The sequence below is a fragment of the Corvus hawaiiensis genome, chromosome 30, assembly GCF_020740725.1.
Source record: "Corvus hawaiiensis isolate bCorHaw1 chromosome 30, bCorHaw1.pri.cur, whole genome shotgun sequence".
Lineage (NCBI taxonomy): Eukaryota > Metazoa > Chordata > Aves > Passeriformes > Corvidae > Corvus > Corvus hawaiiensis.
Genome location: NC_063242.1, coordinates 7,752,209 through 7,764,518, shown reverse-complemented (window position 1 = coordinate 7,764,518; position 12,310 = coordinate 7,752,209). Strand labels below are relative to the sequence as shown.

The window sequence follows — 12,310 nt, the reverse complement described above, 5'->3', positions numbered from 1 at the left end:
GTAGCCATGTACCTGGGAAAAAAAAAAAATAGGAAAAGAAAAAAAGGAAGACAGTTCTTGTCTCAAAAAGCAAGCACATGACAATGAGATCAATTTCAACAAAATCAAGACCATACCTAAATACCTAATGGATTGTGGTGGTTTAGCAAAACTTGATTTGTGGGGGCAAAGAAAAAAAAGGAAAAACAACTGCTTGAAACTTCTGTGACAGGCACAGAGCCAATAGCTGATGGGCAGGTTGCTAGACCAATTGGACAAGCTGGAAACGCCTCTGTGAGGGACATATTTAAGAGAGACCGCCAGAAGCTCCTTTTTCCCTTGTTTCCCTACAAGGGGTGGCAAGGGGCCGGGGTCCCCGGGCCTTCCCGGCGCGGCGGCCGAGGCTGGGCCACCGAGAGGAGCCACCCCGGCGCCACGAACAGCCACACGGCTGGAAAATCCCCAACTGAGGCCAGGACGGCGGGGCTGAGATTCTTCTGAAGCCGCCGTGGCCGGCACGGTGCCAGCGGGCCCCTGAGGTCAGCATGGCTCGCACCGAACCGGACAAAAAACACCACAGTGCCGGCAGCGAGAGACAGGGCAAGTCTTTCCCCGATGCAGAGCCCGGACAAGACCAACTTCTCAGCTGCAGCTTACAGACACTGACTTTTTTCCAAGTCAGAGAAAAAGGAAAAGTGAGGCCACGTGAAGGAAGGCCAACATGGTGGCAGTGAGGTCAGGGGGGGAATGGAGAGGGCGGAGGCGCTCCCAGTGCCAGAGCTGAAATTCTCCTGCAAGCTGTGGTGGGGACTATAATACAACAATCTGTTTTCCATACAATTCATGATGTACATGGGGGGGTGCAGAGACCCACGCACAGCCCGTGAAGAGGAGTAGTCACACTCGGGCGCACAGATGCTGAGAGGCTTTTAAAGATTGAAGAAGAGAACCTTTGCTTCCAGGCTAGAAGAGCTCATCCTTAAAAGACTTAACCCCATAACCCATGCTGGCAGTTGTAGGAATACTGCGGGAGTCATGGGAGGGATTTTCACTGCCGCAGATTTAGGCGGGCTGTTGCTTGTCCAAGTTGAAACCACGCTAGAAAAGTTTGCGGAGAACTATCTCCCGTGGGAAGGATCCCACGGCACAAAAGAAACTCTTCTCCTTAAAGAAAGACTCTTAAGAAATGAAATACTGACCAAAACCCCATGTTTGCTTCTTTGTGCGGTTGATGGAAAGAGGGAGGTACTGGGAGAAGAAAGGTGCTCTGAGAGTCTGCTTTAGTTCTCATTAGCCTTTTTACTTTTAATTCTGTCAATAATAAATCTTCTTCAGACTCTTTAAGTTTTGAACTTGTTTTGCCTTGAACTTTTTTCCTCAATAATCCTTATTTCAGTTCATGAAAATGAAGTTTCAATTCCCCCTCCTCTGCTCAGCTATAGCAGAGGAAAATAAGTGAATAATTTTTCATGGTGCTTGGTGCTTAACCAGCGTCAAACCGCCATATGGATGAATACAAATCAAAACATACCTGCTAAATAGGGAGAGAGGCCAGGCAGGGAAAAGAAGAGTCAATGAGACTACCCACCATACAACTGCTTTCCATATTAAATCAAATGTACCAAAAAGCACATTGGAACTGAAATGTATTATAAAAGCAATTGCAAAAAGAAGGGAAGAAAAACCAAAACAATTGAAAGGGCATTTGGAAGAAAAATACTGTCATTACTCACCTGTGCTACAAAGACTTCAGAATATACAGCTGCCATTAGCTTCCCACTATAGTAAGCCAACTGCAGTAAAGAGCAATGATTCCAGAAGGGCAGTGTTAAAATTAAAGACAATTGCTCAGATAATACAAACCAACAGTTCCAGCTTGTATCAATGGAAGATCACATTAAATGCCAAAAAATATGAATAAATTGCTCATTGAAGACATTTTCCCTTCAAAAATACCTCTTAAAAAATTTTTAAAAAATTCAAGAACACAGAATACAGAAGCATTTAGGTACCCAGCAGATATCTGGCAAAACAAGGATAAATGGCAGAATTAACATTTACATGTAGTTCTATTAGATGACAACTCCACTGTTGGAATAATCTCATGAAAGCCCTTTCATTAAAGCACTCTTTCACACTGATTCCTTTTCAATGCAATTTAAACTCATGTTAAATGAGCACTATTATAATAGCACTAAAATAAACTAAGTACTGTTTTTATGCTTGCCTACCATGTAAATCACCCTTTAAAAAATCCTACCATTCTGTCTATTGCAGAGTACTTAAACATACACATTTAGAAGTTGGTAGGGGCTGCTCTATTTTTAATTGGATGAGTTGGTACCTAAAGCACACAAATACAAGTAAAATCTTTGACTTAAAAGTGTTTCTACTTCAGCTCACAGAAATTGTCTTACTACTTGTATAAATGATAAAATTACAACAAACACATTTTTCTGTCTTCAGTATGTAATACAAAATTATTAAAAGCAGCTGCAAGAAATCCTGAGGCTTTAAAGGAAAAATGTGCTGGAAGGCTTAGTGTCACGACCAGTTGCCACATGACCAGATTTCGACTGGTGCCTCCATCTTTCCCGTTTGTTCTAATAATTGTCTTTTATACAGCAAGAATCTTTTACTGTAGAGTGCTACATGCAACTCACCCGACCACCTTTTGCACCAGGTGTGTAAAAGGGGACTTAGAAGATTAGATGAAGATGTTAACCAAAGCATGATGAGTTTTTAGAACAGATGCTTTCTTTCATGGAATGGGCCAGTGCAGTTTACCTAATGTAAACCCTTTCCTCTGTGGAAGTTCAGTGTACATCCTTACTTATACAAAGAAGGGAGGATGTGAGTTGAAGAAATGGAAGCTTGATTTAAGGCATTTGTAACTTACCAGATTTGATCATACAGGTGGCACCTACTGAATTTGCTTCTGTTGTGCAAGTTAAAAGCAACTGTCAGCTGAAATCAAAGGAGTGGCATAATACTAATTCAAGTTTACATCCATCTAAGGCCTATTTCAGGATCCAGAAAAATTATGGTCAGTGAAGATACAGGAGAAAAGTTCTGCAACAGTTCCGTCCGTTTTTTAAGATCTTGGAACAGTTTGCTTGGGTTTGCTGAATACACATATTGTTTATGAACAACAGAAGTAAGTCAGCAATAACCTGAGGAAACTGTTCTGCCTTGTAACACCTTTTAGGTTGACAATGCTGCTAAAGGCTTACTCTCATCCTCATCAATTCAGTTAGTAAACTTTCAGGCTACTAGATGAGCCTGTCAGGGGTAGGGAGAGCATACTCTCTTGTTTCATTTCCAACAATGACACCAGAATTTTCTATAAAACATTCAGTTGTATAAAATAATCAAATATTTTAGAAATTGAAATTGTTTATTAAAGTAAGTACTTTATTTTTATTTTAAAACCCCCTAAAACCAGAAACATTGGAAATACAATAAAAATTCAGCTAGAATGAACAGTGACAGATCTTTTACCATTTGATGGCTGCTGGGTGCTCATTGACTTTAGTAGATTCATAGCAGGGCAGAGAACATACTTGCAAATTTCAAAGGAACAATGTAGCCAGAATAATTCTACATTTTTGTTTACAGGTTTAGCAGTAAGGCTAATCACCAGGAAGACTTTGGGACTGAGCTACCATTTCCTTGCTAAAGCTGGTATCTCAAAGACTAAATTTGGGCAAAAAAAAAATCTAGGTTGGCCACTTGTCTGTGCAGATCAATTTCAGTGTCTGTTGTTCTGCCATTCATCACACCGAGTCCACGTGTTAAAACCTTTATATCACTTCAAGGGATCCCTGTCCCCATCAGCAGTCAGTAAGAAAGGAGACAAAACGCAGCTGATTGTTCTTGTAAGTCTGGCTAACGACCAAACACAGAAACATTTCCTCTGCTTCTTTAGGCAAGGTTAACAAGGTGAACTAGACCTGTATCAGCCTCAGCTTAAGGTCTTTGAAAGTTACATTAAGAAAACTCTCTGGCTGTAGTATCTATCTCCTGCTGCCTCTATAGCACAGAAGACAAGTGCTTACATATGAACATTGTTTGCACAAACCAATTAATATATGTAAACAAATAAAGAAAAGAGAGAATTTATTTTTAAGGAAATCACTAGCATAGGAACAGCAGAGCAGTCAACAACATAACTGTCCTTACTAGGTAATGACACTGGACTCACAATACCATGTAATTTTTTTTTTTTTTAATACAGGGAGTGGAAGATGTGATTCTAAAGTTACTCTAAGGAACTGGAAAGATCAGGCACATATATTCAATTTTTAAATGAATCCACATTGTTAGATAAACAGTATCAGATATGCATTGTTTCCAGAATAACTGAATGTTACATACATTCAGTAAGAACAGACATAAGCTCAGGTTGGCTGATAATTGGGACACTTATTCATAGGCCAGTATGTGAGGCAAGTATCTAGGCTCAAATCAGACAGAAGGTTAGAACATGGGAAAACAGAACAAACAGGAATTTGAAAAAATGTCATAAATAGATTTTACACATTACTTTCTTAACAAATGCCTTGACTGACATTTTTCAGATATGACTTCCCATCTACCCTTTCAATCCTTCACTAAAATATATTTAAGTGAAGTTTTTCTGGAAGAAGTGTTTAACAAAATGCATTTAATAAAACCTGTCATTTACCAATAACACTCTGACAAACCTGGAGGGAACAGCACACATGCTGTTTTATTACTAAGCATAAAAGTCAATGTTCTCAAAACCAGTCTAGCTTATGTAACATAAGGCATCTTCACAGTATGGCTCTCAAAAGAAGCAATTCCTTAACCATAGTAACAAGTGTCTATAAGGAGAAATCTTCCTAAAAATAATTTCAATATACCCAGTATCAGAAACAGACTAACCATGGGATGTTCAACAGAGAAGAAAAACTCATTTATATCAATATGTCTCTTTGATCCCCCAATTGCCTATTAAAAAAAATTAGGCAATTGCACTTGTTACTGGAAAACTTGCAGGAACAGTCTTGCTTGTTGTTGTCAATCTTAAGCATCAAACGTTTATTGTGGTTTTTGTTGTGGGAGGGTGGTTTGGTTTGGTTTTTCAAGCAAGGAAATTAGTGACCTAATTAAGTCAGTAGTTTGTTCCATACCAGCTATTTACCTTTTTGGTGCTTACATAAAGCACCAAACTGACTGTAATATATTCCTTGGTTTCTTCCAACCATACAAACTCAACACAGACTTTACCCTCTGAATCTACATAGTCTGCAGTATAGATATGACCCATGTAGTCATAAAGGCCGGATGCCTTGGAAGACAATTCCATGTAGACTGGAGCACTAAAACACCAGAAGGGCTTTCCAGTTCCATCCAGGAGAGTCAGATCCATCACAAAGCAGTCCTACAAACACAAGCAGAAGAGATTACTTCCCTATGTCATGGCACAGATCTGTCCCTGATTTTAGAAGAAATATTAAGAGTTCAGAGAGTTTTATATGAAGGCTAAAAACTCAAAATATAAGTGATAGTGCTTCACTGCCTACTGCAACAAATACTTACCTAGAAGTTTCCTAAAGAAATCAAAATTGCAAACTACAGACATCAAAGGCTGTGCTACAGAAGGTACCACTGCCAACCCAAATCAGAACATTATTTCTTGAACATTTTTAAACCCTTAACATGTTTTTCTCAATTATTACTTTACCATTCAAATAATAATAGTCTTTTCAATATGAGAAAGCAACCTAAATTCAAACTCAGCTGCTAAACTTGGGTGAACGCAGCAATGTTTGCAAAGATACTCAGGGACCACCCAAGGCAGTGCACACACAATTACCCTTCCATGCCAGCTGTACATTGCACTTTTTGAATGGCTCACAGCTTCAGTTCCCAGAAAGGTAGTATTAATAATCCTCATGTAATTCTTCCTTTTACAGATTCTTGAAAATATTTCTTTACAAGATTACACAACTACGTAATTTTAAAATGTTAATGCCAATTCTCGGGTCTTTGCAAAATGATTGTTTTGCATATCCCTCAAAACCATAGGAGTTGTGTATCATTGTTAGTATCAGCTGTTACTTATTCTCTTGAGTTCTGAATCACTAAATGAATCAAATTCTCTTAATTATGTTGTATCTATACTCCAAAAGCATAAACAAACCAACACCACATACTCCATGCCAAAAAAATTCATTTGAAATGTTTTATTTCTCTGTACTACATAGCTGTGCTTCTGTTGCTCTAACATTGCTTTCACTATTACTTTACTTCAATCAAACAATACAAGAGCAGATGGCACAAACATGAGGCAATATGATACATACAGTCTCCCTAAGCTTTTTACAGTAGACTATGCTGAAAATAAAAAATTCAAACCAAACCTAATGATGATATAATAAACTTACATGAGCTACAAAATCACTGGAAACAAGAAAGAATCACTGTTTTTTGGTCTGACAACTTGCACATACAAGGCCAATTATGAAAAGTAAAGCAAGGTGGTGTTGAGTGGCGGGATGGTGGGGGTCTTCCCATGCATTTCTGTCCTGGTTCTGGCCAGGACAGGGTTAATTTTTGCAGTAGCCAGGAGGGAGCATGGCTAAAACATGGAGTTTGTTCTATACCACAGTCACCTCATTTCCAGGGGTGGGGAAAGGCATGGTCAGGTTGGGCTCCACAGTGAGCATTTGCATGTGAATCACTCACCTCTCTCATACATTCTTGTTATTAATATTGTTGTGGCTACTCTCAATTTTCTTATCTCATTGCTGTTTCCAGTAAACTGTTCTTATCTTAACCTGTGATCTTTACCTTTTGTGCCTCCAGTTCACCTCTCCAGCGCAGCAAAGGGGAGAGGAAAGGGGAAGAAAGCCAGCAGAGTGTGATTTGGAGTGGTTACAGTGAGAACACTAAATTGGAGAATACCATTCCTAAGCCATGACTATTTCTAACTATATCTACTTCAGCAATTAAATTTTTTTATTAAAAAAACCCAGAAGTGCCAAGAAGCTTTTGGGTTTTTTGGTTTTCCTTAGAGTATTAAACAAAATTCAAATAAATTCAAAGTAGTGGAATGTCCTGCTTCTGTGGCTGATGTCATTTGGCCTTCACATGTTTTAAGAATTTTAGAGTCTTATGTTAAAAACCACACTGAATTCAAGCCACAGCTATGTGTTGACATGTTCAGTCTGTCACCACAAAAGTAGGAGTTTAAAAAAATTTATATTCTTTATTGTCCTAGAAATAAATATTCAGTATAACTTATGCTGTAAGCACATAGGAGAGAGACTAAAACTAAAAAACTGAAGACTAGAGCCATAGCTCTCTGCTTCCTCTGACAGATAACTTCCCAAATTCTTATGTGCTACTCATGATTATTTTCATGGAAAAAGAAATATCTGCCAAGCAGCTGTTAATCCTATAGAGTCATAGAATGGTCTGGGTTGGAAAGGACTTTTAAATGTCGTCTGATTCCAACTCCCCAGTCTCACCATGCTCAGCATGGAGAATTTTTTACTTTTTTTTTTTCTGATGTCCAATTTAAATTTACCCTTTTTCAGTTTAAAAACATTATCCCTTGTTTCATCACTACCAGCTTTAGTAAAAAAGTCTCTCCCATTTATGTTATCAAACAGTATTCCATCCCACATTTATACAGGATTGGCAGAAACAACAGTTTTATTAATTTTGAGGGGTTTTTTTTCAAAAGAAGTGCCAAAATTGAAATCAAGTGTTGAACTAGTTAATTTTTCAGTAGTGCTTAAATAACATTTATCAGAATTTTTGGGACTTCTGAAATATTCATGAAAAATCTAGAGAACTACTCTGAAACTTTGTTTGAAATAGTTCTTTTAGGAATTTTATCCAATAGAATGTGTGAGCACTCCTCTAAAATACAAAGAGTTAATCCAGCTGACCGACGTACCTGACCCGAGCTAGGTGCTGACTGTAGTTTCTGCCTGTGCCCACTGGCATTTTAACATTCCCCAGCAGTTCCTGCATATACAGCACAGAACTGCAGCGTATTTCCCCATAGGTTCAAGGCTTATTGCTCACAAAAAAACCCAACCAACCAACAAAACAAAAACAAAAAAAAACCCAAAAATGAACCCACAAAACAACAACAAAAAAACCCCCTCACACCGAACCAAAAAAAACCGTCACAAAAAGTACATCTGCAGTACATTTTTTTTGTCCAGCATTTCCAAGCAGGGCTGGTTGGTCACAGCATCTTTGCTGAATGGAAAGCACTGGAGTAGTAACACACGCATAATGAGTGTATCATGCAATCCAGATGCTATGAGAGAAAAGAAAAAAACTTTTTTCCTCAAAATGCACATATTTTTTGGAATATTGGAAGAGAGGTTTTTGTCTAGTTACAGACACCTTCTACAAATCAAAAGATTGTTTAAAATTTAGCATATTTAGGATGCACAAACACAATTCTGTTTTGAGATAAGCATTTCCAGAAACAAAAACTATTTCTGACCTTTACATTGCCTTTAAACGCATCTGTTTCCCAGCATATGCCAAGTGTCCCAATAATAGGAAAGTGCTTCCTATTATCCTTTAAGCTTACAACTGAGAGCCTCAGGTATCCATTTTCAATGTCACCTGAAAATACAAACAATATACAACATTATAGCAGTGTAAATCAAATTCAGCCCAAGTACACTGTAAATGTTTTCTTATCTTCTCTCCATGCCTTTTTCTTCCCACTCACCAATAACAAACCTTGACATACACCAACAGCTAGATATCAAGCACATTATAGAGGAATTGAGTTGCAGTTTTGAGCTTTGATTCTGTGATCCACAATAGAAACAGCAGCTAAAAAATTCTTTTGTATTTTTTAGTATAAAAATAGGAATGCCACCTAAAGAACTTACACAAGGATGCAAGAAGTAAATTCCACATTCAACGTTTCAATTTCATGCCCCCAGTGCCTCCATCACTGCCCATTCCCCAGAAGTCAAGCTCAACACTAACACACAAAATAAATGATGAGGTATCTATCTCCCCCAACCTTTTTCTTTCAAATTATTTAAATCTCTCAGCTCTAACTGGAAACTCAAATAACCCAATACAAAGGGTATACAGTAACTATTCCTCCTTGGAAAAGATATTGCATCATTTTAAATTGACATGCAGTATGCTTTGATTTGAATCAAGTTTTTAAATTATGGATTTGTTCATTTTTAAAATAGCTTTCCAAGGGCTCAGGTTTTTTTTTTTTCCCACAGAATTATTATTATTTGTGGGGGGTTTTTTTATTACTATATATAACCGTATTTCTTCAGTATCTCTCCTCTGAGAAGAGATCAGCGCTTTTTTTAATTGTTCTTTTTTCCCTTGCTATCAGAGAAGGAAAATTAACCAGGGAGTCCAACAGTCTAATTATAACCTGGGGTACATCATAATGAACTGACTACAAAGAAAAGTGAAAATAAAAGCATCACATCATGACACAAGCAGATTTCTTAGTAAGACATCCCTTAAACAAGTTTCCTTGAACAAGAGATACTCTCTCAAAACAAAAGCACTAGAGACCTCAATACAAAAAAAGAAAGTATCTAGCACTTGAAGGAGACACATAGGAAGGGAGAGAAGGAATGCCAGGAACATAATGCTTGTCAGCATCCAGGAGCAGGCCCTGGATGGTAAGGTAAGAAGTGAAGGGGCTTGCAGAGGTTTAAGATGCAAGTGACAGAAGTGAAAAAAGACCAAAGTGCTTTGCCTGTGATTCTCCTTCAGTCAAGCTCAAGTAGCAGCACGAGGCTACAGACAGAAGAAGCAACATCAGAAAAGCTGGCTGTGAGTTAAATGGCTGCAGCCTGCATGCAGTGGCAGCAAAACCTCTGCTTGAAGCAGACAGCTGAAGGCAGTGATGGAGAAAGAAAGCCCACATTTTACCACAGAAGCCAGAAACTTCTCTGAATTGGCACTGTAGGGCCAAGCAACTCCCAAGATACAGCTGGCCACAAACCAATACTGGAAAGGCATCACTCACCAGTGGGGAGTCCAAAGAATACTTACTCTGGGGAGGAAGCAGCCCAACACATGACAGAACAGCTGCAGGTTTTTCAATACAGACACTGGAATAGGAGTGTGAATACAGTGAAACCAACATGACTATGCCCAGGACATATTTTGTAGGAAATATTTTGTATGGTTGCAAGAAAATGCAATCCTCCACACCGTGATACCCACTGTCCTTGCAGTGAAATCCAAAAGAAATCAGTGAGGAAAATGTAAGCAGAATTAATTTCCACGATCCATCTCCAAGGAGAAAAAGGCCGTTGATACCTGCCCAAATGGTTCCGTTCCAAAACCTCAGTAAATCAAATTAAATGACAAAATTTCATTCCAGGTAAAAATATCTTAGCTAAATAGTTTACTGACTAAGCACCAAAAAGTCCACATTTACAGCTGAGCTTTTATACAGGAGACTTGAAAACATCAGCCAACAAGCATTTTTCCCAAAGGACTATTTGGTTGTCCACAATTCCAATCTGAATGGCAGTGGCTATTTCTCTTACTCATTCAAGCCAAATAAAGTTTGAACGGAATAAAAACTGATTGAAAAAGCATTCTGCTAATAAATTAATGAACCCCAGGACATCACTACTATTGCATGGCATTAATACAGCACTGCTAGATAGATCAGCTGGCTAAGGTGTGTTGCAGTTACTTCTTAACTTTAGCAAGAATGTGAATAGGCAACAGATCAGGAATCTGAAGGCTAATTATTCATGGGTTAGTTAATCCAGTCTTTATGTATTTTTTTTAAATATAAAAGCTCCATTGCAGTCCTCACATTCAGATGGAAGGAAAAGTCTGCCTAGAAAAGAGCAAGAAGCTGAAGGCTAAGTATGTAAGGCTAAGAGATTTCAGGATATCCTGAAATCTCCCCTTCCTCACCCCAGTCAGATGAGAAAATGAAATTAAAGGGCAGAACAAGCTACATTAAACATACCAAGAAAAACACAGAGGACACAAACTGGACAGGGCTTTCTTCAGCCAGATCTAGACTTTGTTTCATTGTTCCCTTATAATCTCTCTAGTCCTTGGTTTATGCAAGACACTTAGAGCAGCAAAGCAGCAGAGTTAAGTTATAGGGAACAAATATTTCCAAATAAAGGTAATACCAACAAAGAGAACATACATCATGTAGACAAACCTCAGGGGAAGGAAACAAATAGACCAATAGTTCCAAAGCACTTATTTTAGCTAAAAGCCAAGGAAGTTTGTTTTGCTAACCAAGCCTTTGTTGCAAGTTGTAATTTGATTAGTATTTTCAGAGGAAAATCTGTGGTTAACACTAATTCTGGTGCCAACAACAAGCCTAACCCCCACTGAAATGGTTATTTAAACTTGCAAAGCATTCTTCAAGGTCATGCAAAACATTTCAAATGCCTGATACGAAATTTCACAAACAAATCTTAAAAGCTCTCTAAATACACAAAAATCACCCCGTACATTCTGCAAGCACAACACTTCAAATTACATCAACAAGAAATGACATTGAAAAGCCAAAGCTTAAATTACCATGTTGTAGTGCTAGCAAGGCCTGACAGAGGATTTTTCCTGTGACACTTTCCTTTCTCATAAGAAAGCAGTTAGAGAAATCCAGCTTCTCACAGCTTCTCTGTGAAAGCTTTCGTTCTCATGAGAACTGGATGGACAACAGTTTGTGAGAATGTAAACCATTTCTGCACCTGCAGGTTGTTGTGAGAACACTAGAATTGTTTTCAGTCTTGTGAGAATAATATGTGGAAATGGGTGTCTTACTGCTCAGCCTGTCACCTTCAGAGGTGGTGGGTGAATAAGCCAATCATGTAATTTCTCTTTTGCGAACCATGTTATAAAGGTTATGCGTGATTAAACGAGGTCGCTTCGGCCATACCTTGCAACCTGGACTTGTGTCGTGATTCGCCGTTCTCTGGGGAGTAACAGCGACACCATGTGGCTACAAAGCTATGCTTAAAAAGTTGAAAACCTAGTAAATACATTTCAAGACTGTTTATTAAGAAGCTAGATTGACGGCTTCTGGGAGTCATATGAAAAGCCTTTCAAAACTTCTTGAAGACAAGGAAATTTTTCTAAATATTTTCAATTCAGTTACAAAGTATTTAGCATATTCACCCCACAGTATCTGTCAGTAAGACCATATTACCAATTCTGCTTACATGAAAGGGAGCATAAAATAAAATGCTAAAACCCAACCAAAACCGTGGCAAAACAGCTAGTTACTGTAATGCTAATATTAAAAACAGAAAAAAAATCTGAAGCTGTATACACTCCATCTGCTTGGTTCAATGAA

At 38.3% G+C, this 12,310-nt stretch overlaps 1 protein-coding gene across 3 annotated transcripts in view; it reads right to left on the bottom strand.

Annotated features, from left to right (window-relative positions):
- Nucleotides 1-3,655: 3,655 nt before the first annotated feature.
- FBXO15 (F-box protein 15) overlaps nt 3,656-12,310 on the bottom strand; it is a 27,203-nt gene continuing 18,548 nt past the window's right edge. For all 3 annotated transcript variants that reach the window (XM_048289571.1, XM_048289572.1, XM_048289573.1), the window contains exons 9-10: nt 8,477-8,601; nt 3,656-5,386 (exon numbers count right to left, since the gene is read on the bottom strand). In XM_048289571.1, coding sequence (XP_048145528.1) covers nt 5,117-5,386; nt 8,477-8,601 — 395 coding nt within the window. In that variant the 3' untranslated portion in view covers nt 3,656-5,116. The remainder of the gene's footprint in view (nt 5,387-8,476; nt 8,602-12,310) is intronic.